This window comes from Dromaius novaehollandiae, chromosome 24 (genome assembly GCF_036370855.1).
Source record: "Dromaius novaehollandiae isolate bDroNov1 chromosome 24, bDroNov1.hap1, whole genome shotgun sequence".
In the NCBI taxonomy this organism is placed as follows: domain Eukaryota; kingdom Metazoa; phylum Chordata; class Aves; order Casuariiformes; family Dromaiidae; genus Dromaius; species Dromaius novaehollandiae.
In genome coordinates, this window is record NC_088121.1 from 9,208,254 (window position 1) to 9,236,133 (window position 27,880).

A 27,880-nucleotide genomic window follows, 5' to 3' on the forward strand; every position below is an offset into this window, starting at 1 on the left:
ATATGTTTGCGTGAACTCTGGAAGCTGGAAAAAACAGCATGTGAACCCAGGATGGGGGAGCCTCTCGGTCCCCGGCTGCTGTTTCTGCTTGCAGCAGGCATGTGTGAAAAAGGTCCAGAGTGGGGCAGATTGGCTTTCCTTCGCCAAAGCTGTCCCTACATGCACAAGCACAAATGAAAGAGTATCTAATTTCAGGTGAATTTAATGTATAGCCTTGTGGCACATGGACAATATGCCCTTTTCCCAAAACAGTTACACAGGTATAATCCATAAACAAGGTGCAGCTGGTGCATCAGTTTATTCCCCTTCCCCAAGCAGCATGAGCAGAGGGTTTGGGTGCAAACCTCCAGATCGCACCTGGCTTCTACAAGTCTGCAACTTCCCCCCTCTGCTACCGAGTTATTTTGTGACTTTGGGTCAAGTTTGTTCTTGCCTGCGCCTTTCCTGTTGCGCTGTAACACTCACCTATTTGTCAAATCTTAAATTGCAAGCTCTTTGGGGAATAGGGTTGCATGACAGCCTCAGAGGGATGATAGCCTCAGCGAGAGCCTCTGGGGGTTTTTGCAAGACATTCATTTCCATCCACCATCAGCTGGCTGGCTGCCAGCATGTAAATTCACTCCACCAGATGCAGAGTGGCAGCAGCTGTTTCACCTTGCTCCCATTTTAGCTCAGCTGGGTGGGTTTGAGTTAAAGAAGCCCTAAACCAGCATCACCCTTGTATGTGCTGTAACTACACCTGGGAGGAAGGAATTAAGTTACATGTATGTATTTTTGCCTCCTTTAGTAAAGCTTGTTCAGCTGGCAGTAAAAAAAGCTCCCACTAACCAGCACATGCCAGTTACCAGTGGGGTGGAGAGCCAAGACAAGGCTCTTCATTTTTGTGTGTGCACCAAATCCAATCCTACCCCCAAGCTCTAGGTCACCTTGGTAAATTCAGGGGCCCTCTTTTTGTGTTAATCTATCTGCTGTTGTAGTTTGATGCCTATTTAGTGGTTTGACTCCCTCTTTTGTAACCAGTCAGGGCTGCATTGTGTAAATGCAGAGCTGTGGCTCAGGGAGGACATGGGAGGAATGACTTCCCCTTCCCAGGGCAGCTGTCACAGGACAGGCTGAGGAAGAGCAAAACAGTGATAAGGAACAGCCAAGAGGGCTTAAAGCAGGGGTGCTCAGGGGACAAGCACAGGGGAAGGGTTAGCTGATAGAGAGAGAGATAAAAGTGAACACAGATAATGGGGAAAGGAAGATAGTTTCTCCTGTCTAGCCCTCAGCTGAGGAGACAGTGCTGGCACACAGGGCAACACCCCAGGAGAAGAAATGAGACAGAGGAGTCAGGGATAAATTTGTCAGGGAGAGAAGACTAGACTAAAACCAAGCCTGAGCAGAAAGCCAGCAGCCAGGACTGCAGCCTTGCTGGAAACCACATTCCTGCTCCTGTAACAGGGTTTGCACATCACCAAGGAGCTGTGTCTCATGTAAAAGCTAGTAGTAATCAAGCAGGATGTGGACAGATATCTCTCTTCCCTCACTTCTGCCTACTTCATTGCATTAGAGGCTAAACAAAAAGAAAGGCACTAGCTTGCCCCAAGAAGGTGGGTTTTTTTTGTTAACTGGGGCTAAGTGAGATGAAGAAAGCAAAGTTCATGCATTTCAAAGAAAGGGGGAATATGAAGCTAATTAAGAGGCAGCAACAGCCAGGTAAACCCACAAAACAAAAGCAACAGAGGCACAGGGGGCAAGGACTTGTTTTTATAGAAGTGTAAGCCATAGCAATTAAAATACAGAGGTGGGATTAAAACACTTTTGCTCCCCCCCCACCAGTTCCCCTCACTGCTGGCTCTTCCAGAAGTTCAGCAGTGGAGATGCAAGAGCAGCAAGTGAAGGGCAGAAGGGAAGTGGTGCTCATGTCTTGTGACAGGCCGCTCCTAGCTCTGTCCCCTCCCCACAGCATCTTGGCCTCTTTTCACTTTTGCCAGTAACAGAAAAGGTCAAGATCACCTTTGAGATACAGTACAGAAAGCAGAAGTGACCAAGTTTGGCTGTGGGGCTCCAGAGCAGTGGAGTGACCATCTGAGGTATCTAGTTCTTCCCTGTTTCTCCTGTTAGCATCATTGGTATCAGCGAGGTGCAAGGTCTCCCAGCAGAGTCCTGGGCAGGCAGGACACCTTAGCAGCATCACACATCACTCCCTGGCTCATGGCCTCCTCTTCCAAAGGCCACCCAAAGACAACAGGACTGAGTCCAGTTGGCCTGGCTTTAAGGTCAGCTTTCTCGCCTGCATCTCCTTGTCCGCACACCAGAGCAAGTCCCCTTGGTCAGCTGTCGAAGGGTTCTTCCTGCTTGCCAAGGAGGGCATCCCTCTCTTGTGGAGTGCCAGGCCTTCCTTTCTGGTAAGCAAGGAACTGGAGGGAGATCTGGGGAGGGGTTAAGGCTCCACACATGGAGAAGCATCACAGTCCACATGACCAGCTGGGCCTCACCACCCAAAAAGGATGCTCACACCAGAAGAGCTGGCAAACAGAGGCTTTAATGTGGAAACACCACCAACAGCTTCATGCAAAGAAGCATCTGAAGCATTTAGCTGTTGCAACACTAATTTAGTCACTAACACATGAGGGAGGAAGGATACGATCACATCAAGGGAGAGGACGCCCAGGCTGCCGATGAGCCAGGGAAGGTGGTGTAGGATGTAGTCACCTTCACTCTGGCCTGGCTCTGGGTTCTTCAGGAGTACGCTTACGCCATACAGAGTGTTCCCCAGCATCACCAGAGCAAACAGGGAGTAGGAGACCCCGACAGTCGACTTCCTCTTGTACTGAAGGAAAAAAAACCCCAACTCACATGCCTTTCAGTTCCCCCTTTTGCTTGTAAATTAAAAAAGCCCCACCCTGAACATATTTGCCTTTCAAAGGGAGGGGGGAAAAAAAAAAATCAGGATCCCAAGTAAATACCCCACTGCCCCTCTTTAATTTATGATCTCAAGCTGAAAAAGCCCAGGACCAGGCTGCCACCCTCCCCATCCACACACAGCACAGCACTTACATTCGTATAAATCTGGGGGAGCCGGGAGCACAGGTAGAGCACAGAGGAGATGGAGCCGATGGTGAAGCCGATGATTTCATTCCTGGTGAATGGCTGCAAGACAAGGCAGGCCATGAACAACACATGCATTTTCAGGGATACACTTGCTTACCAAAGCTGCCAATCCACACAATTGTGCTACCAAAACCAAGTCTCTTGCTCCTCTGACTGTACCTTGCCTGGCTATTCCCATCCTGAAGTGGGATTACATTGGTGTTGCCAAGGATTTTAAGCAGCAGATATGATTCCCCACTTTATTACTGCTGCTGCTTAATATTCCCACCCCCATGAATGGTTTGTCTCTTCTCTCCCCTCTTCACTACCCAGATTTAGGAACCAGCTCACCGTATACCCAGACTCCTGCACACCAGTGGACAGAAGAGCCCTCCCTTTGAACGTCACCGGTTCCCACGCCAAGCCGCTCTCTCTGCCCAGGAAGGACATGGTTGATACCGTTCCCAGGAAAACGAAGAGGAAGGCTGCGTTGATCGGAGCACGGACTGCAGAGGAACAAGCGGAGGTCGTTAAGGAGGGCTCATTTGTCACCCAGCTCTACCCTCTGCCAGCCCTGCTGAGGAGGAATACTGCTGAGTAAGAAATTAAAGCTCTCTTATCTTGGTCTGTGGCTACAGAGTTAGCACCAAGTAACTAGGGCAATAACTTGCCTGGGCTTTTTATCTCACAGCGATAAGGGCAATTTGCAAGTTATCTGTGAGGAAGCTGTTCCTATCTGAGCTGACCAAGAATAGTAAAGTTCCTTTGGTTTTAGGGTTCAAAAAATCATCCCACCCATCTTGAGGCTTTTCGCTGCCTTAAGTCACAGCGGTGCAAGTTCAAATCCCTACCGTGCCAATCTCTTCTTTGACAGCAAAACCTGCCTGTTGACACTGCTTTTCCTCTCTAGCTCTCCTATGTCAGCCAGACATTGTCCAACTGGATTTACAGGCCATTCCAAAGATTAAGGCCTTTGCATTCCTGTTACTAGTTCTGCCCATTCTGGCTTCAGCTGTGCAGCCCACCCCAATGCAGGACAGCAGTAAGAAGGGCTCTGTTTGTATTTGATTCTGTGAATAAGTTCTCCAAGACTGATGTAACTCTAGTTGGTGTCAATCAGCTTAAAGAAGTTTCAGGGTCCTGAGGGATTCCTGTTTGTAGCACACAGGAAACCACTATCCTAAAAAGCAGCTTTTCTCTTGCTGCATAAGCCTTACAAGAACTGCAGAGCAGCTAAACAGGTTCCCCTTCTTTTTTTAACCCTATCCCAACAGGGAGGAAGTTCTTCCTGAGGCCTCTCCATAGCATCAAGGCTGCCTTACAAGAAGGCCACTCACCCCCAAGTCAGCAGGTGACTGACAGCACAACCACAGCCAGAAAGCTTCCCTCTTCCCTCAGGGGACCAGCCTGAGATTAAGAGACCTGGCTGCAGTTCCAACATGGAGATGCTGCATGACAAGTAAGCCATTTCCTTCTGTGCTTGTACAGCTCATGAGGGGTTTAGTTTCAACCCAGACACCACACTTTCTTTGTGAGCAGGTAGCTACTCAGGACCTGCAGCATGTTTTAAAACTGTGCTGCTTTCACAGGTGCTCAGATGAAGGCAAAAGCCAGCAAGCAGAGGCACCTAATAGCTGTATTAATGCATCTCCAGTGTACCCTGCCCAGATGGATCTCCCCTGGGGATTGCTCCCCTTGGCTACGCTTTCCTGGCTCCATAGCTGAGGATAAGCAAGGTTTAAAAGACATTGGAAAGGGAGAGCATTGTCTGGCTGTGCTTTTAACTGTTACTCACATCCTCCGCTTTGGTTCTTGGCTTTATAGTAGCAGTACAGAGACAGCATGACCAGGTCTGCCAGCACATAGTAAACAGCAGTGTAAATCTGCGGGAGGAGGACAGGTTGGTCACCTCACAAGAAGGGCTCCCTCCGCACACCAGTCCCAGCATGGAGACCTCCCTCCACCCTGAGCGAGGCCGCATGCCGCTAGCTGCAACAGCTCCGAGCTCCCATCTGAGAGGAGCAGGCAGCCTTGAGCAGCGTATCCCCAGGGAGAAGGGATACGAGCAGCCCTCAGGCCCCTGGGTCCCAGCATGGAAGCAGAGAGGGAGCTGCCAGGCAGATGGAGCAGCTGTGCCACATTCACCCTCTCCTCACCCTTCCCTCTCAGGGCTCAGGACATTTGGGAGCCAGCCCCCACCAGCCCCATGGAGTCAGTCAGCACCTGCAGGGGCAGCTGATTAGCCAGGAAGGAGCCGATGAGATTTAGGAGGTCTCCACCCAGCCATCCCAGCAGGAAGTAGATGGAGAGTGCCTGGTCCATGACACCTGTCTTGCAGGCTTGGTAGAACTGCCTGCAGAGAGGGATTCAAGCACAGACACAAACCCTTAATACCAGATAGCAACTCAGAGCTACCCAGGAAACACCCCAGGGTTTTTCTTCCACTCTAACCTGCAGCAGAGCAGTCTGCAGTTGCCACCTCCCTCATTTAGCAAGTGTCACCTGCTAGTTGAGCTAAAACACTTGGGCACAAGCAAAAGCACCCATCTATAGCAGCACCTACACGCTCCACTGCAACCTGGCTGCAGCTCCCTGGTGAAGCCCTGTGCTGGACACTTGCATTCTCCATGGTGCCCTGCACAAGCACAGCCAGCTGCCCTGAACCTGCAGGAAACAGCTCCCTGCAGCCCAGTGTTCCTCAGCTGGGCTCCATCTCCCTTCTCCCACCAGAAGCAAGGAGAAACCAGGCATTTGCAGTGAACCACTGGGCTCAGCCCCTCCACAGGCTGCTGCACTCAAGCCCTCATGACCTGAGGGTGACTCACAGCAGGGCAAAAAGCAGCTGAGGCACCCTGCACTTGCAACCCTGCTATGCAGCAAGGAGAAGTCACACCCAGGCCTCTCCAGTTATGAAATAAGCTGAGACAGAGCAAAGCCCTCCACTTACCCCTCTGCTGTGGCTGTCCCCAGCCCCTGAGGAACCTGGGGTACCCAGGAGCATTTGCTCAGCACATATAATCTGCAACTGTGATGCAGCAAAGGGCTTAGATATGTTATTATAGCAGCTGTAATAACCAACACAGCTTTGGGGCTGGGCTGGCTGCTTCCCCTCCTTCTCATTCCCCTTTAAGCCCAGCCTTTCCCAGCCCAGCTTGCTTTGGCTGGGGAGATACAGTAGTTTGGGCAAGTGGCACTTAGGATCCAATTCACAGGATTCACTCACGGGAAGGAGGCAGCAGCAAAGCAGCAAATGGACACCAGCCCCAGCACGACACTGGCCACATCACGGCCATCGCGGGCACACTCGTCAAACACATCCTGCACCCACTGCGAGCCGTTGGGGCAGTCGGAGAAGTTGCCGCCCGCCGCGGCCTCCATGGCGCCAGGCAAGGCCTGCGGCACCCGGGGCAGAGCGAGGGACGGTTTCTCGACGGCCGGGCAGAACCTGGGGGAAAAACAGAGGAAAACGGGCCGGTGTGAGCAGCGCCTCGGCGGCCCAAGGCCCGTCCGCACCCGGAGACCTCCGAGCGGGCTGCTGGGGGCCCCGGTGGGCGGCTCGGCCCGCTGAGAAGCGGGGCCTGGCCGCCCCGGGGGGCCTCCCCGCCGCTGCCCGGGGGCGGCGAGACGTGAGGCTCCGGCCTCCCCTTCCCCCGGCGACCCAGAGCCGCCGCCCCAGGCACCTACCGGCGGCGCAGTCAAGAGCCGGCGGCCGCCCCGGCTTTTAGCCGCCGCCCCGCCCGCGTCGCCCCGCCTTTTCCGGGGGCGGTGACGGCGGCGGTGGTGGCGGCGGCGCATGCGCGGTCAGAGGCAGCGAGCGGCGATGGCGGCGATGGCGGCGGCGGGCGCGAGGCCCCTGACGGTGCTGGGCACCATGGAGATGGGGCGTCGCGCGGGGCCCGAGGCCAGCGCGGCGATGCTGCGGGCCTTCCTGGCGCGCGGCCTCCGCCTCCTCGACACCGCCTACATCTACGCGGACGGCAGCTCCGAGCAAATCTTGGGGACGCTGCTGGCCGCCGACGGCCCGCCGGGTACGGGGGCGGGGGGGGCCGCGGTCCGTGAGGGAAGGGGGGAGCGATCGCCGCGTAACGGTCGCCCCCGGTCCGTGAGGGAGGGGGTTTAACGGTCGTCGCGTAACGGTCGCCCTCGGTCCCTGAAGGAGGGGGGCGTAACGGTCGCCGCGTAACGGTCGCCCTCGGTCCCTGAGGGAAGGGGGTGTAACGGTCGCTGCGTAACGGTCACCCCCGGTCTGTGAGGGAAGGGGGTGTAACGGTCGCCCCGTTCCCTGAGGGAAGGGGCGTAACGGTCGCCGCGTAACGGTCGCCCCCAGTCTGTGAGGGAAGGGGGTGTAACGGTCGTCGCGTAACGGTCATCGCGTGACGGTCGCCCCCGATCCGTGAGGGAAGGGGGTGTAACGGTCGCCCCGTTCCCTGAGGGAAGGGGTGCAACGGTCGCCGCGTAACGGTCGCCCCCAGTCTGTGAGGGAAGGGGGTGTAACGGTCGTCGCGTAACGGTCATCGCGTAACGGTTGCCCCCGATCCGTGAGGGAAGGGGGTGTAACGGTCGCCCCGTTCCCTGAGGGAAGGGGTGTAACGGTCGTCGCGTAACAGTCATCGCGTGACGGTCGCCCCCGATCCGTGAGGGAAGGGGGTGTAACGGTCGCCCCGTTCCCTGAGGGAAGGGGTGTAACGGTCGCCCCCGATCCGTGAGGGAAGGGGGTGTAACGGTCGCCCCGTTCCCTGAGGGAAGGGGCGTAACGGTCGCCGCGTAACGGTCACCCCCGGTCTGTGAGGGAAGGGGGCGTAACGGTCGTCGCGTAACGGTCATCGCGTAACGGTCGCCCCCGATCCGTGAGGGAAGGGGGTGTAACGGTCGCCCCGTTCCCTGAGGGAAGGGGTGTAACGGTCGCCGCGTAACGGTCATCGCGTGACGGTCACCCCCGATCCGTGAGGGAAGGGGGTGTAACGGTCGCCCCGTTCCCTGAGGGAAGGGGCGTAACGGTCGTCGCGTAATGGTCACCCCCGGTCTGTGAGGGAAGGGGCTCCCGCGTGAGGGCCGACGCGGGGGAAGTCGGACCACGGTCCTGCCTCCCTGTTCACCCCCCGCCTCTCTTCCTCTCTCTCCTCAGTGGAAATCGCCACCAAGGCGAACCCCTTGCAGGGGAACACGCTGAAGCCCGAGTGCTTGCGGTTGCAGCTGGAGACGTCTCTGGAGCGGCTGGGGAGGAAGAGCGTGGAGCTCTTCTACCTCCACCTCCCTGACCACGGGACCCCGGTGGAGGAGACGCTGCGGGCCTGCAATGAGCTGCACAAAGAGGTAAAAGCAGGGAGGCCAAGCCCAGACCACCTCTTAATTCCTTCCTACCCCCTTTTTGAATCAGGGCTGTTTGTTGTGCCCTTTAGCCCCGGGGTTGCACAAAAAAATGCAAAGGGGCAAAAAGGAAAAGGGATTGTAGCTGGCTGGGGAAGGGCGAAACAACTGCTACTCTCTTGTTCACGTGATGCACTTTGTTCTCAAGCTCTTGCGAGCGTTAGAACGTTTGAACTTTGCTTTCTGCTGTATAAACTCACTAGATTAAAGTTAATGTTAGTAATGGGTGGAGAAGACTTCATTCTCTTTGCCAATGTTATTTAAGTCAGACAAATGCCATTTAAATGAGAAGGTGTGAATTCACATAAAACAGAGGAAATATTTTTGTCAGATCTTGTAATTCACCTTCATCTGTAAGAAGGAAACAAGGATGAGCAGAGAGCTCTGGGGACTAAAATTTGGTGGCTCTTTTTCACTGTATGTATTTGCACCAAAGGTACCCCTTAAAACTGGAATTAAATACCCTTTCATTCCTTTACAGGGCAAGTTCAAAGAGCTCGGTCTATCAAACTACGCGGCGTGGGAGGTAGCAGAAATCTGCACCATCTGTAAACACAACAAGTGGGTGATGCCAACTGTGTACCAGGTGAGGGGTGCGGGCTTGCCACAGCCCTGCGTATCTTTTCTGGAGGCTGAGACAAGTCAAGCCAAAAGAATCTGAGGCTTTAGATGAAAACAGCCAATGCCAGGTTGTCTGTGTGGTTACAGTGACACCTGGTCAGTCACCATGGGTAGGGTCTGAGAGCCCCTAATCCTGGAACGGACCCCAGTGAGCCAGATGTAGATGCAGAATGGGATCTGCTGCGGTTAGCCTGGGGAGTCCTTTCAGGACATGCAGGATTAGAAAGTGGAGTGGGGTCATTTCTCAGATAAAGCTGGGTATGTTTGTTGTCTGTGTCAGTAACTGCCTTGATGTGGAACTTAAAAGTTTTGGCATTATTGAGCAATCATTTAGAGAATCTGTTACTAAGCAAGTAGCAAACTTCTATGACTTGAAGCCTCCCTGTTCTGAACCCTTTTGGATAAGATATAATATTGTTAGGCAAGGGCAGGGAAAAGGCCGTTCCAGCTCCTTTGGTGCACCTTTGATAAAGCTGTGATTCATAGACTGGGGTGCCCGCACACTGTTTAGTGGGAGTTAGTCTGCAGGTATTCAAGCTTTGAAATTCTGACAAGGCATTTGGCTGCCACGGAGCTATTGCTTTTTCAGGGACTGGTGAAAAGGTTAAACAAGCCTGCATTTCCCCAGACTGTGTATTTGGCCCTGAGGACAGGTCCCAGAACACCAGGTTTTATTTCTGAGCAGAAATTAAGATGAGAGGTAAAGCAGAACAAAGCATAGGAAATGCATTAATCTCAGCACTAACTACGTTGTTGCTGATGTGCGCAGCCCAGACCTGGTGTCGCTGCTGTATCATACCTAGGTACCATCTGATAAGCGCGCATAAGTCATGACTTACTAGCCAGGATTTGTGCCATGGGGCCTGGAGCTATTCTGTGCAAATCACCCCTGTTGTGAGCCAGTGTTTGAAGTTCTTTGTCTCCTTCATGTTTGTGGCAGGGCATGTACAATGCAATCACTCGCCAGGTGGAGACTGAGCTGTTTCCTTGCCTGAGATACTACGGACTGCGGTTCTACGCCTACAATCCACTGGCTGGTATGGGGAGGAAGGGGTGAGGGTGAGGAGCTGTGCGTGGGTTCCCGGAGGCTGGGGGGGCCACGGCACGCCAAAAAGAGCCAGGAAATTGTTCTGCAGCCTGCAGCTTTTGTTGAGGCCTTGCACGTGCCGGAGCTGTCGGGCTGCTGCCTGACTCCAGCTGGGGGGTGATTTTGTGACTCAGAACTGGAGATGGCAGTTGTCATTGACGGATTACCAGGGCGATGGATCAGGGTTCGTTTTTACCTCTGCGAATTGGAACAGCCCATTTGGTCCGTTCCTTCCTTGGCCTCCAGGCCTGTGCTGCTGGACAGACCCCGCACGTAGAGCTGTGGGTGGTCACGGAGGCTTTGAGACTAAAATTCGTGAAGTGCAGGCTATAAAAGAGCCAGCCCCTCGCTAACGTCTTGCTGACCCTTTGCAGGAGGACTGCTGACAGGCAAGTACAAGTACGAGGACAAAGACACAAAACAGCCTGCTGGAAGGTTTTTTGGGAATGACTGGGCTCAGATCTACAGGGACAGGTATGTTTTCAGCTAATAGAAGAGCAGGGAGATGGGGCAGAAATGGCTACCTACAAACCCTAGAGGGCAATAACATTCATTTCTCTTGTTGCAGATACTGGAAAAAGTGCCATTTTGAAGCAATTGCCCTAGTAGAAAAAGCTCTAAAGGATGCATATGGTTCCAATCCACCAAGCCTGACCTCTGCTACTTTGCGTTGGATATACAATCACTCCAAACTTCAGGTAGGAGCTCTGACATGGCTGCAGACAGCAATCTGCGCAGCAGCAGCACAACTGGGAAGTGACCGCGTGGAAGATTTTAAGTGCCAGTTGCTATAGTCTTGGCTTCCCACTTGGGCAATTTCCCTGTGAGAAGATAACTTGGCTTTTCACTGGGCTAGGAAATTAATGTTATATTCCCCATCTACCCCAAATGTCCCTCTGGCCATCCAGAGACTAGTAATTAGCAGCTTTTGAGGAATTGCCATATTGTGGAGATGATGACTTGAAAGGTTCTGGCCTTGTAAGCAGGACTTCATTGCGTCAGTTGTCTAAACATCCCGTAGTTACTGCTTTACTGCGTTGCTCGAAAGAAATGTTTAATGATTGGCCTGCAACGGCTCAGGGGGTGAATTAGTTGCCATTTGGGATAGGCAATTCCCCTTACCGCTTTACAGGGTTCCCTGGGAGATGCGGTGATCATTGGCATGTCCAACATGGAGCAGCTGGAGCAGAACCTTGACGGCAGCGAGGAGGGTCCTCTGCTCCCGGCCGTGGTGGAAGCGTTTGATAAAGCCTGGAACCTCACTGCACACGACTGCCCCAACTACTTCCGCTAGGGATCGGGACAGGGAGAAGCAAGCGGGGGTCGAGGGGCTGGATAATCAGATTCACCAGTCTCAAGCGCACCTTGTAAGTCTCCTGAATGGGAGGTACTAATCCGCCCTGCCCTTTGAGCCACACTAATATGTTGTGATTTTCCTACGTGAATGAAACTTGTAGGATCAGCCTTACTACTTACACTAACGCTGTCGGCACTTGTTGTGCGGGCCGTGCCTTGTTCTTTCTCCCCTCGTGCACCTTCACTTCTGCACAATGTTGCATTATGATTTAAAGATGCCGTTGATATGGGAAAGAGATTGTGTAACTGGGTGAAGGGCACAGTTCTGCTTTCAGTTATTATGGTACCTTAAATTTCAAATAATTATCTATGTAAACAAATAAATATTTCTCTAGCATAGACCTTATCTCTGATTTGTAGCATAGCTTACGGTTTACGTTGACACAGCTCGATCCAACTGTAGTAGCAACTAGGAGGCCTGTGATGGGGGAGGTGGTGTGGGCACAACAGAGAGCAGCCTTCAGTGTGGAAGGGACTTGGGCCAGGCCCTTGGACCTTCATTTCCTATATCCCAGCTGTGGCTTAAGCATACCTGAAAAGACTAGAGCCAACCTTGAAACAGGCCTGAAGATGAGCGTGACTCCTTAGCATCTTACCTGGTGTCAGGTGCGCTACATGTAAGCTGCATCACAACCTACTAAAACTTTACTAAGTGGTCAGCGTGGATAGGGAAGTTTCTGCTTGAAACATCTCCTTGAGCCTTCAGCTCTGCGCTCAAAACCAGACTTGGCCCAGGCTGCCTAGAGCTAGAATTAATCCTAACGGAATAGAAGTCACAAGCGTTACAGAGTAGGCTCCACTGTAAATGTGAAAGGTGACTGCTGAAACAGAAGTGGATCTCCCTGGAAACTGCCCCTTCTTCTGACTGCAGCTTCTCTTGGTGCAAAGTACACCGGTCAGACTCTTGCACACAGATTTTACATAGGTTCTGCCTAGCTCTTGCATCTGATGTGGCCTCTGATCAGATCCAGCAGTACTCAAATGACAAAAAAAGCAGCAGTGACAACAATCCAAAGTTTTATAGATAATTTATATAAAAAACATAGTTAGAACATCCTTTATGAAGAGCACATATGAGTTGACCAGCCTCGTCTTCCTGCCGCAGGCAGGGAAGGAAAACACCTCTTCCTTTGTCTCTGAAACAAACAGTAGAACCGTCTAGTGTCCAAATGCAAGGACTGCCACTAGTCCTCACTGATGTCGTTGTCCTCCTCCTCCTCCTCCTGCTCTTCCTCTTCCGCCTCCTCCGGGTCTCCCACGAGCTGCTGGAAGTCTCCCGTCTCAGAGTTCCACAGAAATTTGATGGTCACTTTGAACTCTGCCATCTCGTAGCCAAAGAGTTTCTAGGAAAGGAGACACCTATCTGTCAGTCCTGCTCGGCCATCTCCACGGCAAGCCTGGCTAAAACACTCTTCTGGTTTCACAGCCAGTGTCAAAAGCTTCCTGTGCGGGTACTACCTAAGTGAGTTTCAGGAAATACTGTGCAGAACAGTCACTTTCTCTAGTAGGCGAAAGTTAGTACAGGGTCGCTCAGTTTGCTGATTGTTAACGTTTAAGAAATACTGAAGCAGTAACTGCTTAATGACCAAATCAGCCTCTGCTGCGTTTTGGATTACCAGCTCTTCAGGCTGGCTGTTAAACCCCAGTCTTCATACTACCGCCTTAGAGCCAAAGCAGAGCTTCAGTGCGTGCGTTAAGAACACACCAGAACATTAGCTGCATCCTACTGATTCGTATCGAGAAGTGCTGTTCACATTTCTCCGAGAATTTGTACCCTCAAGGAAAATTAAACCCAGCAGTTAACAACGGTTGTGTATCCGCAAAGATTCAGGGGAGCTGCTAGTTTGCGGGGCTGCCGTGCTAAAGCATGACTCACCAGGACGCGCGCTTGTTCCGGGGTCAGAACGTCCCCTTCTTTGCAGACTTCGTAATCGGAAAGCAGTGTCACCACTCCTGCAGGAGCGAAAGGGAGAGGAGCTGGGTCTCGGAGAGGGGGAGCCCCGGTGAGCAAAACAGCTCGGGGCTGCTGGACAGATCAGAACTTCCTGCCCGTCCCGACTCACCGTCCCACGTGAAACCCGTGGCAGGTGACAAGCCAGCGTTAACTGAAAGACAACTGTCTGGCCTGACAGCATTTGGAACAGACAGTTCAGTGACAGAAGGGGAATTAAGTCCACCTACCTTTCTTTAAAGCCGTTGGCAATCCCAGCTGCCGCAGCTGAGGCTCCATGGAGTGGGGAAACTGCTCCAGGGGCCCCGTGTCCAGGCTCACCGTGTATGTTGCCTTGTTCCCCGCGCGGGCGAAGTCCACCTCTTTGAACTGGGAGAACCATCTGGGATGAGGGACAGGCAACAAGAGCGTTAGCTGCGCGAGGAACATCCCGCGGGCCGAGACCGAGATCGTTCCCGGCAGATCCCTTTAACAGGGAGCAGATCAGGATGGCATTTAACTGTGAGCTTTGCGGTACCCTCCCTTGTTGCAAATATCCAAAGAACTTTAGATGGAAAACGGGCTAATAAAAAACCGTAACGGAATTCCAGGGGGTAGGTGGGTACACAAGGAAATTATGGATTAAGAGTGGAAGATGAACGCACGTGATCATCACAACTATCCTCATCTGTCGCTAAGCTCAGCCGTTACGGCGTTCCCGTCCTCACGCCCTCGGCTTTTGCATTATTGGAGCCACGCAAAGCAGATGACCCTTCCGTGTTCCTTTTAATCGCGGCGTAGCCTACCGCAGCTTTTCCCCCTGCTGCAGTAGCACAGTCACACGCGTACTTACTCATTCACCTCATCTTTGGTGCGATTAGTGAACAGGAGACCGACTTCGCCTCTCAGGTGCTTGCTGACCTGGAAGAAATAAGCCGTCCGCGGGACTCAACACCTCACAGGCAGCGTCCAGGCGCTTGCCGTTTTCTGGCATAAGCCCCAGTAACACACAAATTTGTGCAGTCAGTTCTACTCGTAATCAAACCTGAGGTTTTTTTCTTGCCTTTAGGCATCATTTGATACTGATTCACTAAGTTAAGGACAAAAAATACGCAGAAAGGTGACCTGAAAATCTTTGCCGTGACTTGAAGTTTAGTCCGTGATGATAAAAGCGTTTTGACAAGCCATTCACAGCCGGTGCGGGTGAGATGCCTCAGATACTGAAACGCTCTAGCCCCCCGCACGCACCTTGTGCAAGTTCTCCTTGTACTCGCTGGCCGGCTCACGTCCCAGCGCCACCATCATCACTTTGTTCTTCCCGAAGAAAATCCTGAGGTGACAAGTGGAAAAGCGCCTCGCTACGGGCCACGAGCCCGACTCGCCGCCGGCCCCGCCGCCTGCCCGCTCACCTGCTGTGCTTCCACGCGCTCCTCACGTCCTTCAGCTTGTTGTTGCGCATGTTGGCCACGGAGAAGAGGAAGAGGTGCTTGTAGGTGTCCACGCATTGCCGCAGCTGCGGGGCAGGAGCCGTCAGGGCGGGCCCGGCCCGGCCCGGCCCAGCCCGGCCCGGCGTGGGGGGGGGGGGGAGGGGGGAGAGGAGGTAGGCCGCGGCCGCGCACTCACCTCGGCGATAAGCGCCTGCTTGGCCTCCAGCCCCTTCCTGGGCGTCCGCGTCAGGGACACTGCGGGGAGCGGAGCAGAGAGGGCGCGTTAGAGCCGGGCGAGACGCCGGCGGGGGAAGGGAAGGGAAGGCGCCGCTCACCCTTGCGGTCCCGCTTAGACTTCGGCATGGCCGCAGCACCGCGAGGCCCCCTTCCCCTCCCCGCCGCGCCGCGGGAGCTGCTGGGAACGCCCCCGGGCCGCCCGTCGCGGCGCCTGAGCCGGCCGCTTTTCCGCGCAGGCGCCGGAGCGGGCGGCCACGGCGGCGCCAGGCCCCCTGCGGCCGCCGCGGGGCGTGCCGGGATCGCGGCGGGCCGCTGTCATGGCGGCGCTGTGGGAGGTGGCGCTGCTGCTGCTGCCGCTGCTGGCGGCCGCCGTCTACGAGGACCAAGTGGGCAAGTTTGACTGGTGGGTGCGGGCCGGGGGAAGCGGGGGGGAGCCCGAGGGGCTGGGCTTGCCGGCCGTGTGGAGCCGGCGGCGGGGTCCGGCCTGTCTCGTCTGCGGCGCCGGCCCGGTACCGGTGGGCCGTCTCCAGGATGGGGGGGAGCACCCTTTCCCCCGTGGTTTTCCCCTTCCCTGTGCTTTCCCGGTGTTCCAGCCTGCTGTGTCCTCCCCGTGGGGGCTTTACCCGCTCGCTGCCTCGGTGAGGCTCCTCGTGGCCCCTTCTCACCCTTCCCTCCCACAGGAGGCAGCAGTATGTGGGGAAGCTCAAGTTTGCCTCCCTGGAGGCCTCGCAGGGCTCCAAGAAGCTCATTGTGGCCACCGAGAAGAATGTCGTGGCCGCGCTGAACTCCAGGAACGGCGAAATCCGTGAGTGAAGTGGGGTTTTGGGGTCAAACAGGGTTTTTTCTTGGGCAATCGGCCAGTTGTGGTGGGGCTAACGCTACTTTTTCATACTAGTAAGTTAATATTGCTCAGGCTGCTTTGTCAGCTTGCAGTTCAAAAGCTTATTGCTTAGGACAGAAGGACTCATGGACTGTAGGAGCTTTTTGCTGTCAAAAACTTAGATTTAAACATAATAACAAATAAAAGCATTTGGGGGAGCAAATCTTTTTCTTACCTAACTCTTTGTTTCTTCAGTGTGGCGCCACGTAGATAAGGGAACACCCGAAGGAGCAATAGATGCGATGCTGATCCATGGACAGGGTAAGGAGAACGTTGGATGGCGTCTCGGGGTTAGCGACTGCCCGTGTGTTGCTGGAGTAACTGTTAAACCTGCCAAAACTAATTGTCTCACTGCTCTGCGGCAGAAACAAGCCCTGTGTTTATGTTCTTCTGTTTGTTTTCTGTGCAGATGCCATCACTGTGTCCAACGGTGGGCGCATTCTCCGCTCCTGGGAGACCAACATTGGTGGGTTGAACTGGGAGACGTCCCTGGACACGGGCAGGTGGGTGTTTGGACTGTCTCTTTCCCTTTGTTGTGCTGGTGTAGGAAGGAGAGGTTGTGTTCTAGGGAAACATGAGTTAGGTGTGAGGTTTCTAAAATAAACCGTGGATGAATGCTTTAGGAATTCCTGAAGCTTGCGGTCAGATCTGAAGCTGTTTCCAGCCCTTAGCAGGCAGGTGGGATAGGTAAAGTGGACTATATACTTAAACTATAGTTTAAGTTTGCTGTTGAATGCTTGAAGAAGATCTTGAAACAGGGTGAATTCTTCATAAACATCATTTTCTCATCTACTGTCTCTGCCCTATGCTTAGTTTCCAGATGGCTGGTTTGGTGGGGCTGCAGGACGCGGTGAAGTATGTGGCAGTCCTGAAGAAAGCAGCCATCTCTCTTCACTACCTTTCCAACGGGCACCAGAAATGGGTAGAGCATTTACCAGAAAGGTAAGGAAATATTTTAAGCTAAGTTTCAATTGCTGATGAGGAACCTGATCTCTCGAGGAGGAGAGGATGCTGTGCTTCCCTTTTACTTATAAAAACTACTTTGGTACTAAGACAAATAAAACTAGCAGTTACTTTCTGAAAGGATAAGACAGAGTTAAGAGCAAGAGAACTTCCAAGCCTTTTATGAGCATTGCTAATAGAATGCTCTTTCCAAAAAATGAAAGTGGTCCTCCTGTCTGAAACCACAAACTGTTTTGTTTTTTTTAATTATATAGAAAGGAGTATTGGGGCGAGTGTAAGACAAGGGTGGAGAGATTCACCACCTGTTATGTCTCTGTCATCTTCACATTTTTCACTGCAGAAAGTAGTGACTGAAGGTGAGATGTCCGTAAAAAAATTGTGCTGATAGATAGAATGTTTCTTTTAGAACAAGCAAGTTAGGAGTTGAGTCGGTCTTTCCTCAGAAAATCCATGATAGTGTAATTTGAGTGTAATTTTTGAGTAACAGTTGAAGAGGATGCTTTACAGCAGCTGCTTCTCTTGCAGTGAGAGTGCTCAGTACCAGCTATTATATTCCCATGGGACTGGAGTGATCCATGTACTTGGAATTGTTCCCCAGAGCCACGTGAATGTTCTAACCTTCAGCATAGAGGATGGAGAAATTACAAAACAGGTAGTGCTTGAATATGGATCCAAAATGTTGGATTTGTTGCCAGCTTGGCTTTGATGTTACCAAATGTCCTTCCAACTAGATAGCTGTGGTGTGATGTGCAGAGTGATTGTTATTGTAGTAGAGACTAAACTTACCTTTCACTGTGACATTGCTTATGGGCCAAGAAATAGATTTCCACTGCTGAATGCCCTGAAAGCAAAAGTTAATCAGATTTCCATCTGGCAGAGTCAGGGCCATCCTGGAAATCTCAGGCCGATAGACAGTTTATTCCAGGGTCTTGGGTAAAAATACTTCTGACTTAAATATCTTGGTCACGGCCGTGTGGGTTCTTCGAAGTTTTTTGTGCTGTTGACAACTTTGCATGTGTCTCGCTTGGCAGATCAGAGTAGCAACCCCGTGGCTGAAGAGCTTAAACAGAGTGTGCGGCGTGGTGGGGGAGGCCGTGCTGGTGTGCGTGGACGTGGAGGCGCACTCGCTCTACGTTTGCTCCTTGGAGACGGAGCACGAGATGAAGCAGATCCCACTGCAGGTGAGCAGCGCTGGCAGAGCATCGTAAGTAATTAATTGTCCAACTAAGCATGCCCAAATGATTGTTTCCCGAGCTTTGTTCCAGTGTTAGTGCAAGCCTCCTTGTTTCTGTTCCATATTTATCCTGATATGGGCAACCTTTTTATAAAGCATGTGTTGCTGGTTATAAAAGGGATGTACTAGGTTCACTGGAGAAGAAATCTTCTTGCACACACATGCTACTCTCCCTTTCTCAGTCACTCGACCTGGAGTTTGCTGATGGCTTCCAGCCCAGGATATTGGCCACTCAACCCAATTTTGTCAGTGCTTCGCGGACCCAGTTCTTCCTGCAGCTGTCTCCGAGCCACTTCTCCCTGCTGCAGTACAGGCACGGGCTGCTCAGCCACCTTCGGGACTTCCAGCAGGTAACCGAGAAATGCAGCAGCAGAACTCAACTGAAAGAGCTGACTACAGCTTAAAAATTTTAGAAGCAAACAGAACCCCCCTCCACCACTTAGTGTTGTGAACAAGCTGCTGAGTTTCCCCTTTCAATTGTGCTTTCTGCTGCAACATTTAGAAACCATTTGGTTTCATTTATATTAGCTGTTAAAATATTTTCAAAGATGAGTTTAGGTAATGTTTTGTTGCTCACACAACTGTTAGCATGGGGGAAATCTCCCGGTTTTGAGCTGGATAGAGAGACATGTACATCTAAGTGACCAGTGGCATAGTAATACTTTTGCTGGCCAGCTGAGAAGTTCTGAAAGGTGAAAAAGCTTTAAAAGGCTCAGTAATACTAGAGGTAGAGGTTCAAAAGCTTGTGCAGGTCAAACATTTACTTCTTTACAAGAACCCTTTTCAGTCTTCAAAGAGGTGTAATTTTATCTTTGGTGAGATGATAAAATTTGGAATTTGCTGTAGAGGATCCGATGTTAGTTTCAGTAGGGCTTAATTTCCTGCGCAGGTAGCTGTTGTTGTTTTTGTTGGCTTTATGCTTTCCCATTTATTTTTCTTTTCAGGCAGCTCTGGTAAGCTTTGCAACAACTGGGGAGAAAACTGTGGCTGCTGTCCTCACCTGCAGGAGCGAACTGGTGAATATAATTTGCTTGTACTATGTGACCAGCATGATTTTATAATATGGATGTGTGCTGGAGTTGGATTCCACAAGAGTTTTCCTTCACAGGCCCAGGGGTGTTTAGTAACTTCGAAAAGAGTAAGATTTAATTAGTTTCTCAGGCAGATGAAGACAGTGCAAGCAGATCTTGATTACATCCCACTAAAGCTACCTCTGGCTTCATGAAACATGCTGTCCTGTGTGCAGCCTATTTTAGCCTTGTGCAAGCTGCTCATATGCAACCTATGAATCAGCTTTATCCGTGGAGGATTTCTGTTCTTAGGAATATTGACTTCAGCAAGCTTTCATCTTTTTCAGAATTGTCTCTGGCCTGTTTTTAGAGTCAAGTCTAGAGACAGAGCTTGCTGTTGTCAGGCACTCAAAGCCCCGTTTTTTTCCATGCTCCCAAGCCATGTTACCTCTTCTCATCCTCACTGCAGAAATCTGGAAGTTCTGATGGCCTTCATGCTGGAAGTGCTCTGGAAGATTCCCAGAAACAGGTATAAAATGAGCTTGTTCCCAAGAGCAATAGAAATTCTTGATGATCAGTAGTCCATTTTCTTCCTTCACATGTGGGAACAGAATGGAAAAGGTATTACACCATGTTTTTGGAGACGGATGTTTTGCACCAGTTCCATATAACCAATCTAAAAACATCCGAAAACCTCTTGAAGCCACAGAGTTTGCTAAACATGAAACCTTCTTGTGGAATTTGCTTTGGTGTGACGTGTGTTTAACTCGGCTTTTTTCTCCATGATGTTGTAGGAATCCTTAACTTGTTCCAATCACACCTACAATATTAATCTCTACCTGGTTGAAACTGGTCAAAGATTGCTGGATACCACAATTACCTTTAACCTGGATCAGAGTGGTGCCAAACCGGAGCAGGTGAGCAGGGAGCTTATTTCAGTCATGTGGCCTGTCAGACTTGTACTGCTCTCCATGCCCCAATTTAGCAGGATTGGTAGAGCTTTTCAGACAAGGTGAAAGGCACCAGACTGGGTGCATAGTCATATTGTTTGTGCTTGTTTCACCTGTGAGGCCTGAGAGTTGTTTCTGTTTTGTCCAAGCAGCTGATGGACATTGTCCTCACTGTTTTGCTCGCTCTTTTTTCCAGCTATACATCCAGGTCTTTCTGAAGAAGGATGACTCTGTGGGCTATCGAGCGCTGGTACAAACAGAAGACCACATGCTAGTGTTCCTCCAGCAGCCAGGTAATTGGCACAAACAGCTAAACTGGTCCATTTTGTCACTGTAGGACAAGAAGATATCTCCAGGGTTATGGGATCCAGTCCCGAAGTATCATATCTTATTATTGTTTTCTTTGGAAAGTGTCAGAATTAATTAAACTTGCTTGGTTGCAATATGAAGGTTACTGAGCTAGACAGACAGTCCTGAGCTAAGTCATGGGAAGGAGACCAGAAACTCATATTATCTTTCACTCTCATGAGACAGCTCATCTGAGAAACTGATTGTGCAGTCTTTGTGCAGACAGAGCCTTTGAGTTTCATGGATTTCTACAGATTTCAGAGCTCTCATTGTAGAATGAGAGCCTAAGCCCTCTTGTAGATCTTCCTTAAAAGCGTCTTCAGAGAAGATCTTCAAGGCAAAAATGTTAATTTGCAGAAAAGGCTGAAAATGCATCTCAGCAACTTGAATCCTCAAGGGCTTAATAGGCATTCTGGAGTTCATACTTTCTGTCTGTTATTTTAAATGGACTTAATGGCTTAAACCCTTTCAGAACATCTAATTGCTTTTATTGTTCCTGTGTTTTTTGAAGTGATTCCAGTTGAATAAAGTATTTTTCATGGTCTTTGTGTGAAATACCAAGGCCCATTATATTAAACAGATGTACAGTATTTTGCATTGCATTAAGAACCAATAATTTGCATTTTAAGGCCCGCTGGAAGATCTTTTTGTAGCGAGCAAAGATTTTGCCTCTGAAAATCTGTTTCCAGAGATAAAATTCAAAAGATTTTCAGTTGCTTTAGCTGGTCTTGGTAGTGGACGTAACACAGATGTGCAATATGCTTGTGCTTTTTTTGATTTGCCAATATTCTACTTGTATTTTTTTCCAGGAAAAGTTGTGTGGAGCAGAGAGGAGTCACTAGCAGAAGTGGTAAGCTTGGAGATGGTGGATCTACCTCTGACAGGGGCACAGGCTGAGTTGGAGGGGGAATTTGGAAAGAAAGCAGGTAAGCCATAGACTTAAGGGTATTATCTATAAGTATGTGAGTTTCTGTTTGATTTCTTTTTTTTTCCCCTGAAGAAATGTATAGTTTTCCTCTCAGCCATGAGTTCTTTGGATTCAAATTTGCACTATTGGCAACATGATCGATAGGATCAGGAATAAACCCATTTCCGTCCCAACTTTTAAAGCCCAATCCCAAAGGCAGATCACGTAAACATGTTACACTTCAGATTGTGAATGTAACAGAGGTAGGAGAGGTTTCAGCCATCCTTCCTAAACATTTCCCTTTGATCCTCTTATTGTCTTTTCTGGAAGACTCATTTGCAATAGCTTTTGTTTTTGCTCTCTTTTGTTTTTCTTGCTGTCCTGGATGCAGCCATTCAAGGTAACCTCGGAGACCGCAGTGTTTCCTAATCTTTCTGACAAGTTTTTTCTAGGGGGTCTTTATCTTTTTACTGCTTGTTTTCCTCAGTGGTGAAATATAGTTGAAGTCTGATGTTTTTAGCTCCTTGACAGCAATATAAACCCTCACTGGACAGTATTAAGATTTATTTTTCCCCCTGCAAGTGGTTCTGTTACTCTGAGTAATGAGCACAAACAGAACTCGAGACCCTATAAAGGCAGGTTAGCTTTGGGTGGGCACTTGCTGAGTGCACCAGTGAGAAAGAAGGAATACAAAGGAAGAGATGATATCCTCTGCAAGAAGGTTTGCTTTCGGTTGCTGAGAGTGTCTTTTGGAATGAGCTACACCAGGGTGAAGTGGGAAAAGGATGGTAAATGCCAAAAAGTCTGTAATAGAAATGGTAACTATAAGTCTGCTATTCTGGAGAGGAGGGCAGAGGCTAAGGGTTGTCATAAGTTCAGACATGGCCACAGTACTTTTACTGGCTGAGACTGTAGTTGAATTAGAGTGGGAAGTAACAGTTACTCTTCAGTTATCCTTTTTGGTCCTTTTGCAGATGGTTTGCTAGGGATGTTTCTGAAGCGGCTGTCCTCCCAACTTATCCTGCTGCAAGCCTGGACGGCCCATCTTTGGAAGATGTTTTATGATGCCAGGAAACCCCGGAGCCAGATTAAGAATGAGATTAATATTGATAATTTGGCTAGAGATGAATTCAACCTCCAGAAAATGATGGTGATGGTGACGGCTTCGGGCAAGGTGAGGAAGGCAGGGTAGGAATCTGTTTCTAGACTGTAGCAAAGGGTCTCACCACTGAATTTTCCCTGCATCTGGGAAGAATGTCTTGAAAAGATGCGCAGCGTGTTTTGTGGTGGCATTGGAGAGGGAATAGGACTCTTCATTCTTTGTCATGCTCCAAAGCAAGCTACAGTGCTTAAACGGCAGTGCTTAAATGTGAAAGATATGTTGATCTGGACTTTGGCTTTATGCTGTTCTCTCTGTTGCTCAGCTTTTTGGTATTGAGAGCAGTTCTGGCACCATCCTGTGGAAGCAGTACCTCAGGAACGTGAGACCAGGTTCCTCCTTCAAGCTGATGGTCCAGAGGACAACAGCCCACTTCCCCCACCCTCCACAATGTACACTGCTCGTGAAGGACAAGGTGAGTCCCTTTCCTCTATCCCTCCATTGAATCTGCTTAGCGAGGAAACCTGTGCATTTAGATAACCACGTGTTCACCCGAAAAGATGCTATCACTGATGTAGGTAGGAAGAGGAGGGGAATGACAGCTGAAGGGAAGCAGAGACACAACACAGTCCTAATCCTGTCAGGATGCTCATTTTGAGTTATTTAAATAAAAGGAGTGATGTAATTCATTTTTTCTGGCTGTGCGAAATAAGTCATACGTTATCTCCATTAGCTAGGCAAGAGTGGCTTTCCTTTAGCTAGGTGCAGCTTGTTTTGTACTCCACAGGCAAGTGAGGGAGGAGGAAACCTTAATTTACCATGAAACTGCTTCAGCAGGTGGCAGGTAGGATTTGGTTAGAACAGTGTATACTCGAGGAATTGCTTTGGTATGTGTGTTCAAACAGAACGTGTTTTCAGGGTGGAATAGTTGAACCCAGAGTCTGAATAGTCCACACCAGTAGGTAACAAGTGGAAAAACAGCTCTTTTCTTGGCTTTAAAAAAAGTTTTGCATCTTGTTTGTTTTTTAGGAAACCAAAATGAGTTTTCTCTATGTCTTTAACCCCATCTTTGGGAAGCGGAGTCAGGTAGCTCCCCCTGTTCTGAAGCGTCCAATCCTTCAGACTTTGCTTCTGCCTATTATGGATCAAGACTATGCCAAAGTGCTGCTCCTGATTGATGATGAGTACAAGGTAAATTGCTTTGCCCCCAGGCAGCATTCTTCATAATCAGGTTAATTATTCCTCCCCTTTTTTGGAGCAACGTAAAAAAATGTCGTTGAGTTACATTTCAAAAAAAAAAAAAAAGATGAGGTTGTTCTGGTGAAACTTTATTTTAACCATGTTTATTATGATTTCCTGTGTTTTTTTTGTTGCTGTTTGTCAGTTGATTTTTAACCTGTGTTCCAATCCTTCTTTTCTTTTCTAGGTTACAGCTTTCCCAGCGACAAAGAATGTTCTTCGTCAGTTAGAAGAAATAGCCCACTCTATCTTTTTTTATCTAGTGGATGCCGATCAGGGAAAGCTCTCTGGGTTCAGGCTGAAGAAGGTATGGACGAAACATCACAGTAGAAGTGATATTTTCCTATACATTCTCTACATAATAGTAGATCTTTGCACCTGTTTTGTAGAGTTTTGCTTAGAGTGTAAACAGTTCAGCTGCCTTTTGACTTCTAGGCCTCAAAACATTCCTAAAAAGCTTTTAAAATCTAGAAGCAGAGAAAGCTCCCTGTGTCTTATTAGTGGAGACTGTCTCTTCAGAGGATCAGATAAAACCTTCTCCTGCGTCGTGTGTTTCTTGCAGGACCTGACAACGGAGGAGAGTTGGGAGGTGGTCATTCCCACGGAAGTGCAGAGGATAGTGACTGTGAAAGGGAAGAGATCCAGTGAGCATGTGCACTCCCAGGGCCGTGTGATGGGTGATCGCAGTGTCCTCTATAAGGTACCGTAGGAACTTTTTTGGTGACGTATTAGATCACTGGAAGATCCCTATACCCTGTTTAGGCACTGTTGGTATTAAATCTTTGCCCTATGATGCCATTTTTTTCTATACAGGCGTCAAGTGTCCCTAACCTGAGAAAATCTTCTGCAGAAGATGCTAATTTTGGTGGACTTTTTATATAAAATGTTTTTATGCAGCAATTAAAAGCCAGTCAAACATCTGAGGATGGGAGGGACTGCTGCCTGATTTCTCCAGATGATCTGTGCTAATAAGATGTTTTGTTCATTACATCTCTGGTCCCAGGTGAAATGCAGAGAACTATGGTGTCTCTGGCACTAAAGTGGGGGTCTCAGCTGCTTTTTCGTTTTTTTTCCTGCTGCTACAGTCCTTGAATCCAAACCTGCTTGCTGTGGTGACGGAGAGCACTGATACACATCATGAGCGCACTTTCATTGGAATACACCTGATCGATGGAGTCACAGGCAGGATCATCCACTCGTCGGTGCAGAAGAAAGCGAAGGGACCTGTCCACATTGTCCATTCGGAGAACTGGGTGGTGGTAAGAACTCCTACCTTCTTGTCCTTTATTTTTAGGAGATGGGGCGGTTGCTGCACCTGTATTCGGAATACTTTCTGACCTTTCTCCGTGATTTGCTGCTACCTCTGTGCTGCAGACTTGGCTTGCCCTGTGTTCCTGAAGGACATCTTCCTCTCTCATTTCAGTACCAGTACTGGAATACTAAGGCACGTCGGAACGAGTTCACGGTGCTGGAGCTGTACGAGGGCACGGAGCAATACAACGCCACGGCCTTCAGCTCCCTTGACCGTCCGCTTTTACCTCAGGTCCTCCAGCAATCTTACATCTTCCCGTCCGCTATCAGTGCCATGGAGGCCACTATCACTGAACGAGGCATCACCAGCCGTCACTTGCTCAGTAAGTGCACGCTGCTCTCTTCCGAATGTATTCGGAGATTGCTGCTGCCTGCGTCAGCCAGGCATCACGCTCAAAACTGAGCAATAGGCAGTTTTTTGCCAAAGATCCTGCCTGCTTTTGGGCTGCGCCGGACTCTTGCCAAGTGCAAGGATATGCACCAGGAGGGCATTTGTGTTAGCTGTTAGAAAATGCTGTCAGAAATGACCGTTTTTATGATGCACCTCTTTTTAATGTACAGTTGGGCTTCCCTCTGGGGCCATCCTCTCCCTTCCAAAGGCTCTGCTGGATCCTCGCCGTCCCGAAATCCCTACAGAACAAAGCAGGTAAGGAAAGCGCAATAACCAAAGTTCGTGGGCACCTTTGAGAGTGATGGGTTTGTGTATAATATGCTGAAGTAGAACAACTTTTCATGAAGAGATTCAGGGCAATCCTTGCATGACACTTAGTGCAGCTGCTTTCTTGCCCATCTATGATGACAGAAAACATTTGTCTGTAATAGAGCAGGTCCTGTCACTAGGAAAAAATGCCTGTTGTCTGCTATTTAGGAAATAAGAGTCTACACTACTGAAGTTTCTAGAATGACACTTGATTATTTTTGAAGCTTTAGAACCCTAAAAGGAGCCTGCTGCAGTATAGCGTGACCCAGCTGGCATGTGTTTTCTACTTGTTGCAAAAATAAGTCTGCACTGGGAAAAGCTGCTAAATTTGCTGCTTTAGGTCAGTAGTTTAGAATGATCAGACTTGTGTTTCCTAGGAAACAAAACGTAGGTGAAGATGTCTTTTGCATACTATGTTTGGATGGTTTTTGATTTCTCTTTTCCTGCCTTTCAGAGAAGAGAACTTGATTCCGTATTCTCCTGATGTGCAGATCCATGCTGAGAGGTTTATCAACTACAATCAAACCATATCGCGAATGAGAGGGATTTATACGGCCCCCTCTGGCCTGGAGTCCACTTGTTTGGTGAGTTCAGGGCAGAGGCTTCTTGGCAGAGCTGTGGAATTGGTGGGTAGAGCTGCGTGATGTTATAACCTGTGGCGGGGAGTCTGTGACTTCGGATCATGCAGCTGCTCGCTGCTTAATCATTTCTCATTTCAGTCAGAGTTGTGGACAAAAAGCTGCATCGCTTTTGATGTCCCTGGCTTTCTGCTTGAAGCTGCTTTACCAGCCTGTGATCTTTTCTCTTTAGGTTGTTGCCTACGGCCTGGACATCTATCAGACCCGAGTGTACCCCTCGAAGCAGTTCGACGTCCTGAAAGATGACTACGACTACGTGCTGATCAGCAGCGTCCTCTTCGGCCTGGTTTTCGCCACTATGATTACGAAGAGACTCGCGCAGGTGAAGCTGCTGAACCGGGCCTGGCGGTAAGCCCGCGGGTGCGGGGGACGCCGAGGGCATCGACGAGGCTGGAGAAGAGGGTATCTGAGACTCGGACTGGCTGATGATCTGCGACCCGGTGTCGCTGCTGGGTTCAATTAGAAGTTCCTGTTTGTCTGGCTGCAACAGAGGTGAGTATCTTTATTGAATTTCTGCTGGAAGATACCTGAAAGGAGGAGCTGCTAGTACAACAAAACAGTACGTTGCCTGTACGCCTTCCTGTGAGAAGAAACGGTACAGAGATGGTAAAGAGACATCAGTCTGTTATGACTAAAAAAAACCCTCCAAAACCTTTCAAAAAAGAGGTCTAAAAAAAGGCCTAATGCCCTAGAACCTGGTGCTTTATCTTCCCAAAGCAATGTACCCCGATTTTAGAGAAGATCTATACCAACGTACCGAGGCTGAGAGTCCGGTTGATGCTAACCTCTTCTTCAACCCCAACCGCTGCTAAAACCTTGGGAAGAGGAGGAGTCGGACGCTGACAGCTGCTGTGGACTTGGTAAATGTGTGAGCTACTGTATGCAAGACGTGAGAAGCAGAGGAGACGCTGAGTCAGTTCCCCGAGAGGAACCTCAGAAGTCGCATGAACGTCGGTGGGAAATTTGAGGTCATTTAAGTATGTTGCAAGGGGAGGGGAGGAGTTTGAATGTCAAGGCTCTCATGTTCTTTATTTATTATGGCTACACCACCGGTTCCTTCCTCTTTTGAAAAATTTCCCATGTTTGGTGTACACCATCGAGCTCGTTTATTTGGATGTTTCTGGGGTTGTTTTTTTTAACGGAAAGAAAATAAAGAGTCGTGTCCAAAAACGTGAGACGTGAATTGCCTTGAACGGTGTTTAAAAAATGTATTCTGCCATGGGGTATGGCTCAGGGGTAGCTCAAGGCCTGGATTCAAGTGCTCCTCGATCAGAGGGAAGACCCTCTCCCCTTTCCCGCTGTGGCTCCTGGATCTTGGCTTTTATCGCGTGTTTTAAAGCCAGGCTCTGAGTTGAAGTTGCCCTAATCAAGTTCTGCAGCTCATTGTGCCTCACTGGGCCACTTGTCCTGCCAGTCTCCACTGTGCTTCAGTCCTGGGGGTTTGGTGCGTGAAGCAGCAGCGTTTCGCTGCGGGGAGAGGGAGGTTTTTGGGTGGATTTGC

The 27,880-nt window shown here is 49.9% G+C and overlaps 4 protein-coding genes across 5 annotated transcripts; 2 read left to right on the forward strand and 2 right to left on the reverse strand.

Moving 5' to 3' along the window:
- Positions 1-186: 186 nt before the first annotated feature.
- SLC66A1 (solute carrier family 66 member 1) lies at positions 187-6,852 on the reverse strand. Of its 2 annotated transcripts, XM_026112500.2 has the most exons (8): positions 6,760-6,852; positions 6,299-6,520; positions 5,299-5,428; positions 4,871-4,958; positions 3,427-3,581; positions 3,043-3,135; positions 2,630-2,815; positions 187-2,414 (listed from the first exon to the last, which is right to left on the reverse strand). In XM_026112500.2, exons 2-8 carry the CDS (start codon positions 6,451-6,453, stop codon positions 2,316-2,318), a joined length of 906 nt encoding a protein of 301 aa, XP_025968285.1. In that variant the 5' UTR covers positions 6,454-6,520; positions 6,760-6,852; the 3' UTR covers positions 187-2,315. The 2 variants fall into 2 exon arrangements, with proteins under 2 accessions (XP_025968285.1, XP_025968284.2); XM_026112499.2 differs by lacking the exon at positions 187-2,414 and having other exon boundaries at positions 2,421-2,815.
- On the forward strand, positions 6,847-11,845 carry LOC112990640 (aflatoxin B1 aldehyde reductase member 3-like). The gene is made up of 7 exons (XM_026112498.2): positions 6,847-7,103; positions 8,201-8,388; positions 8,924-9,028; positions 10,004-10,100; positions 10,525-10,624; positions 10,719-10,848; positions 11,283-11,845. Exons 1-7 carry the CDS (start codon positions 6,869-6,871, stop codon positions 11,442-11,444), a joined length of 1,017 nt encoding a protein of 338 aa, XP_025968283.2. The 5' UTR covers positions 6,847-6,868; the 3' UTR covers positions 11,445-11,845.
- A 672-nt stretch (positions 11,846-12,517) lies between these two features.
- Positions 12,518-15,308, reverse strand: MRTO4 (MRT4 homolog, ribosome maturation factor). The gene is made up of 8 exons (XM_026112504.2): positions 15,199-15,308; positions 15,060-15,118; positions 14,846-14,949; positions 14,685-14,766; positions 14,290-14,357; positions 13,688-13,839; positions 13,383-13,459; positions 12,518-12,849 (listed from the first exon to the last, which is right to left on the reverse strand). Exons 1-8 carry the CDS (start codon positions 15,224-15,226, stop codon positions 12,691-12,693), a joined length of 729 nt encoding a protein of 242 aa, XP_025968289.2. The 5' UTR covers positions 15,227-15,308; the 3' UTR covers positions 12,518-12,690.
- A 46-nt stretch (positions 15,309-15,354) lies between these two features.
- On the forward strand, positions 15,355-27,554 carry EMC1 (ER membrane protein complex subunit 1). Its single transcript, XM_026112487.2, has 23 exons — positions 15,355-15,503; positions 15,781-15,905; positions 16,176-16,241; positions 16,390-16,483; positions 16,794-16,922; positions 17,469-17,595; positions 17,975-18,124; positions 18,360-18,527; positions 19,122-19,193; positions 19,657-19,716; positions 19,982-20,104; positions 20,334-20,430; positions 21,295-21,411; positions 22,367-22,566; positions 22,817-22,966; positions 23,521-23,682; positions 23,918-24,037; positions 24,293-24,430; positions 24,816-24,989; positions 25,154-25,364; positions 25,603-25,687; positions 26,196-26,325; positions 26,552-27,554. The coding sequence occupies exons 1-23, from the start codon at positions 15,418-15,420 to the stop codon at positions 26,729-26,731; spliced, it is 2,964 nt and encodes a 987-aa protein (XP_025968272.2). The 5' UTR covers positions 15,355-15,417; the 3' UTR covers positions 26,732-27,554.
- Positions 27,555-27,880: the final 326 nt, after the last annotated feature.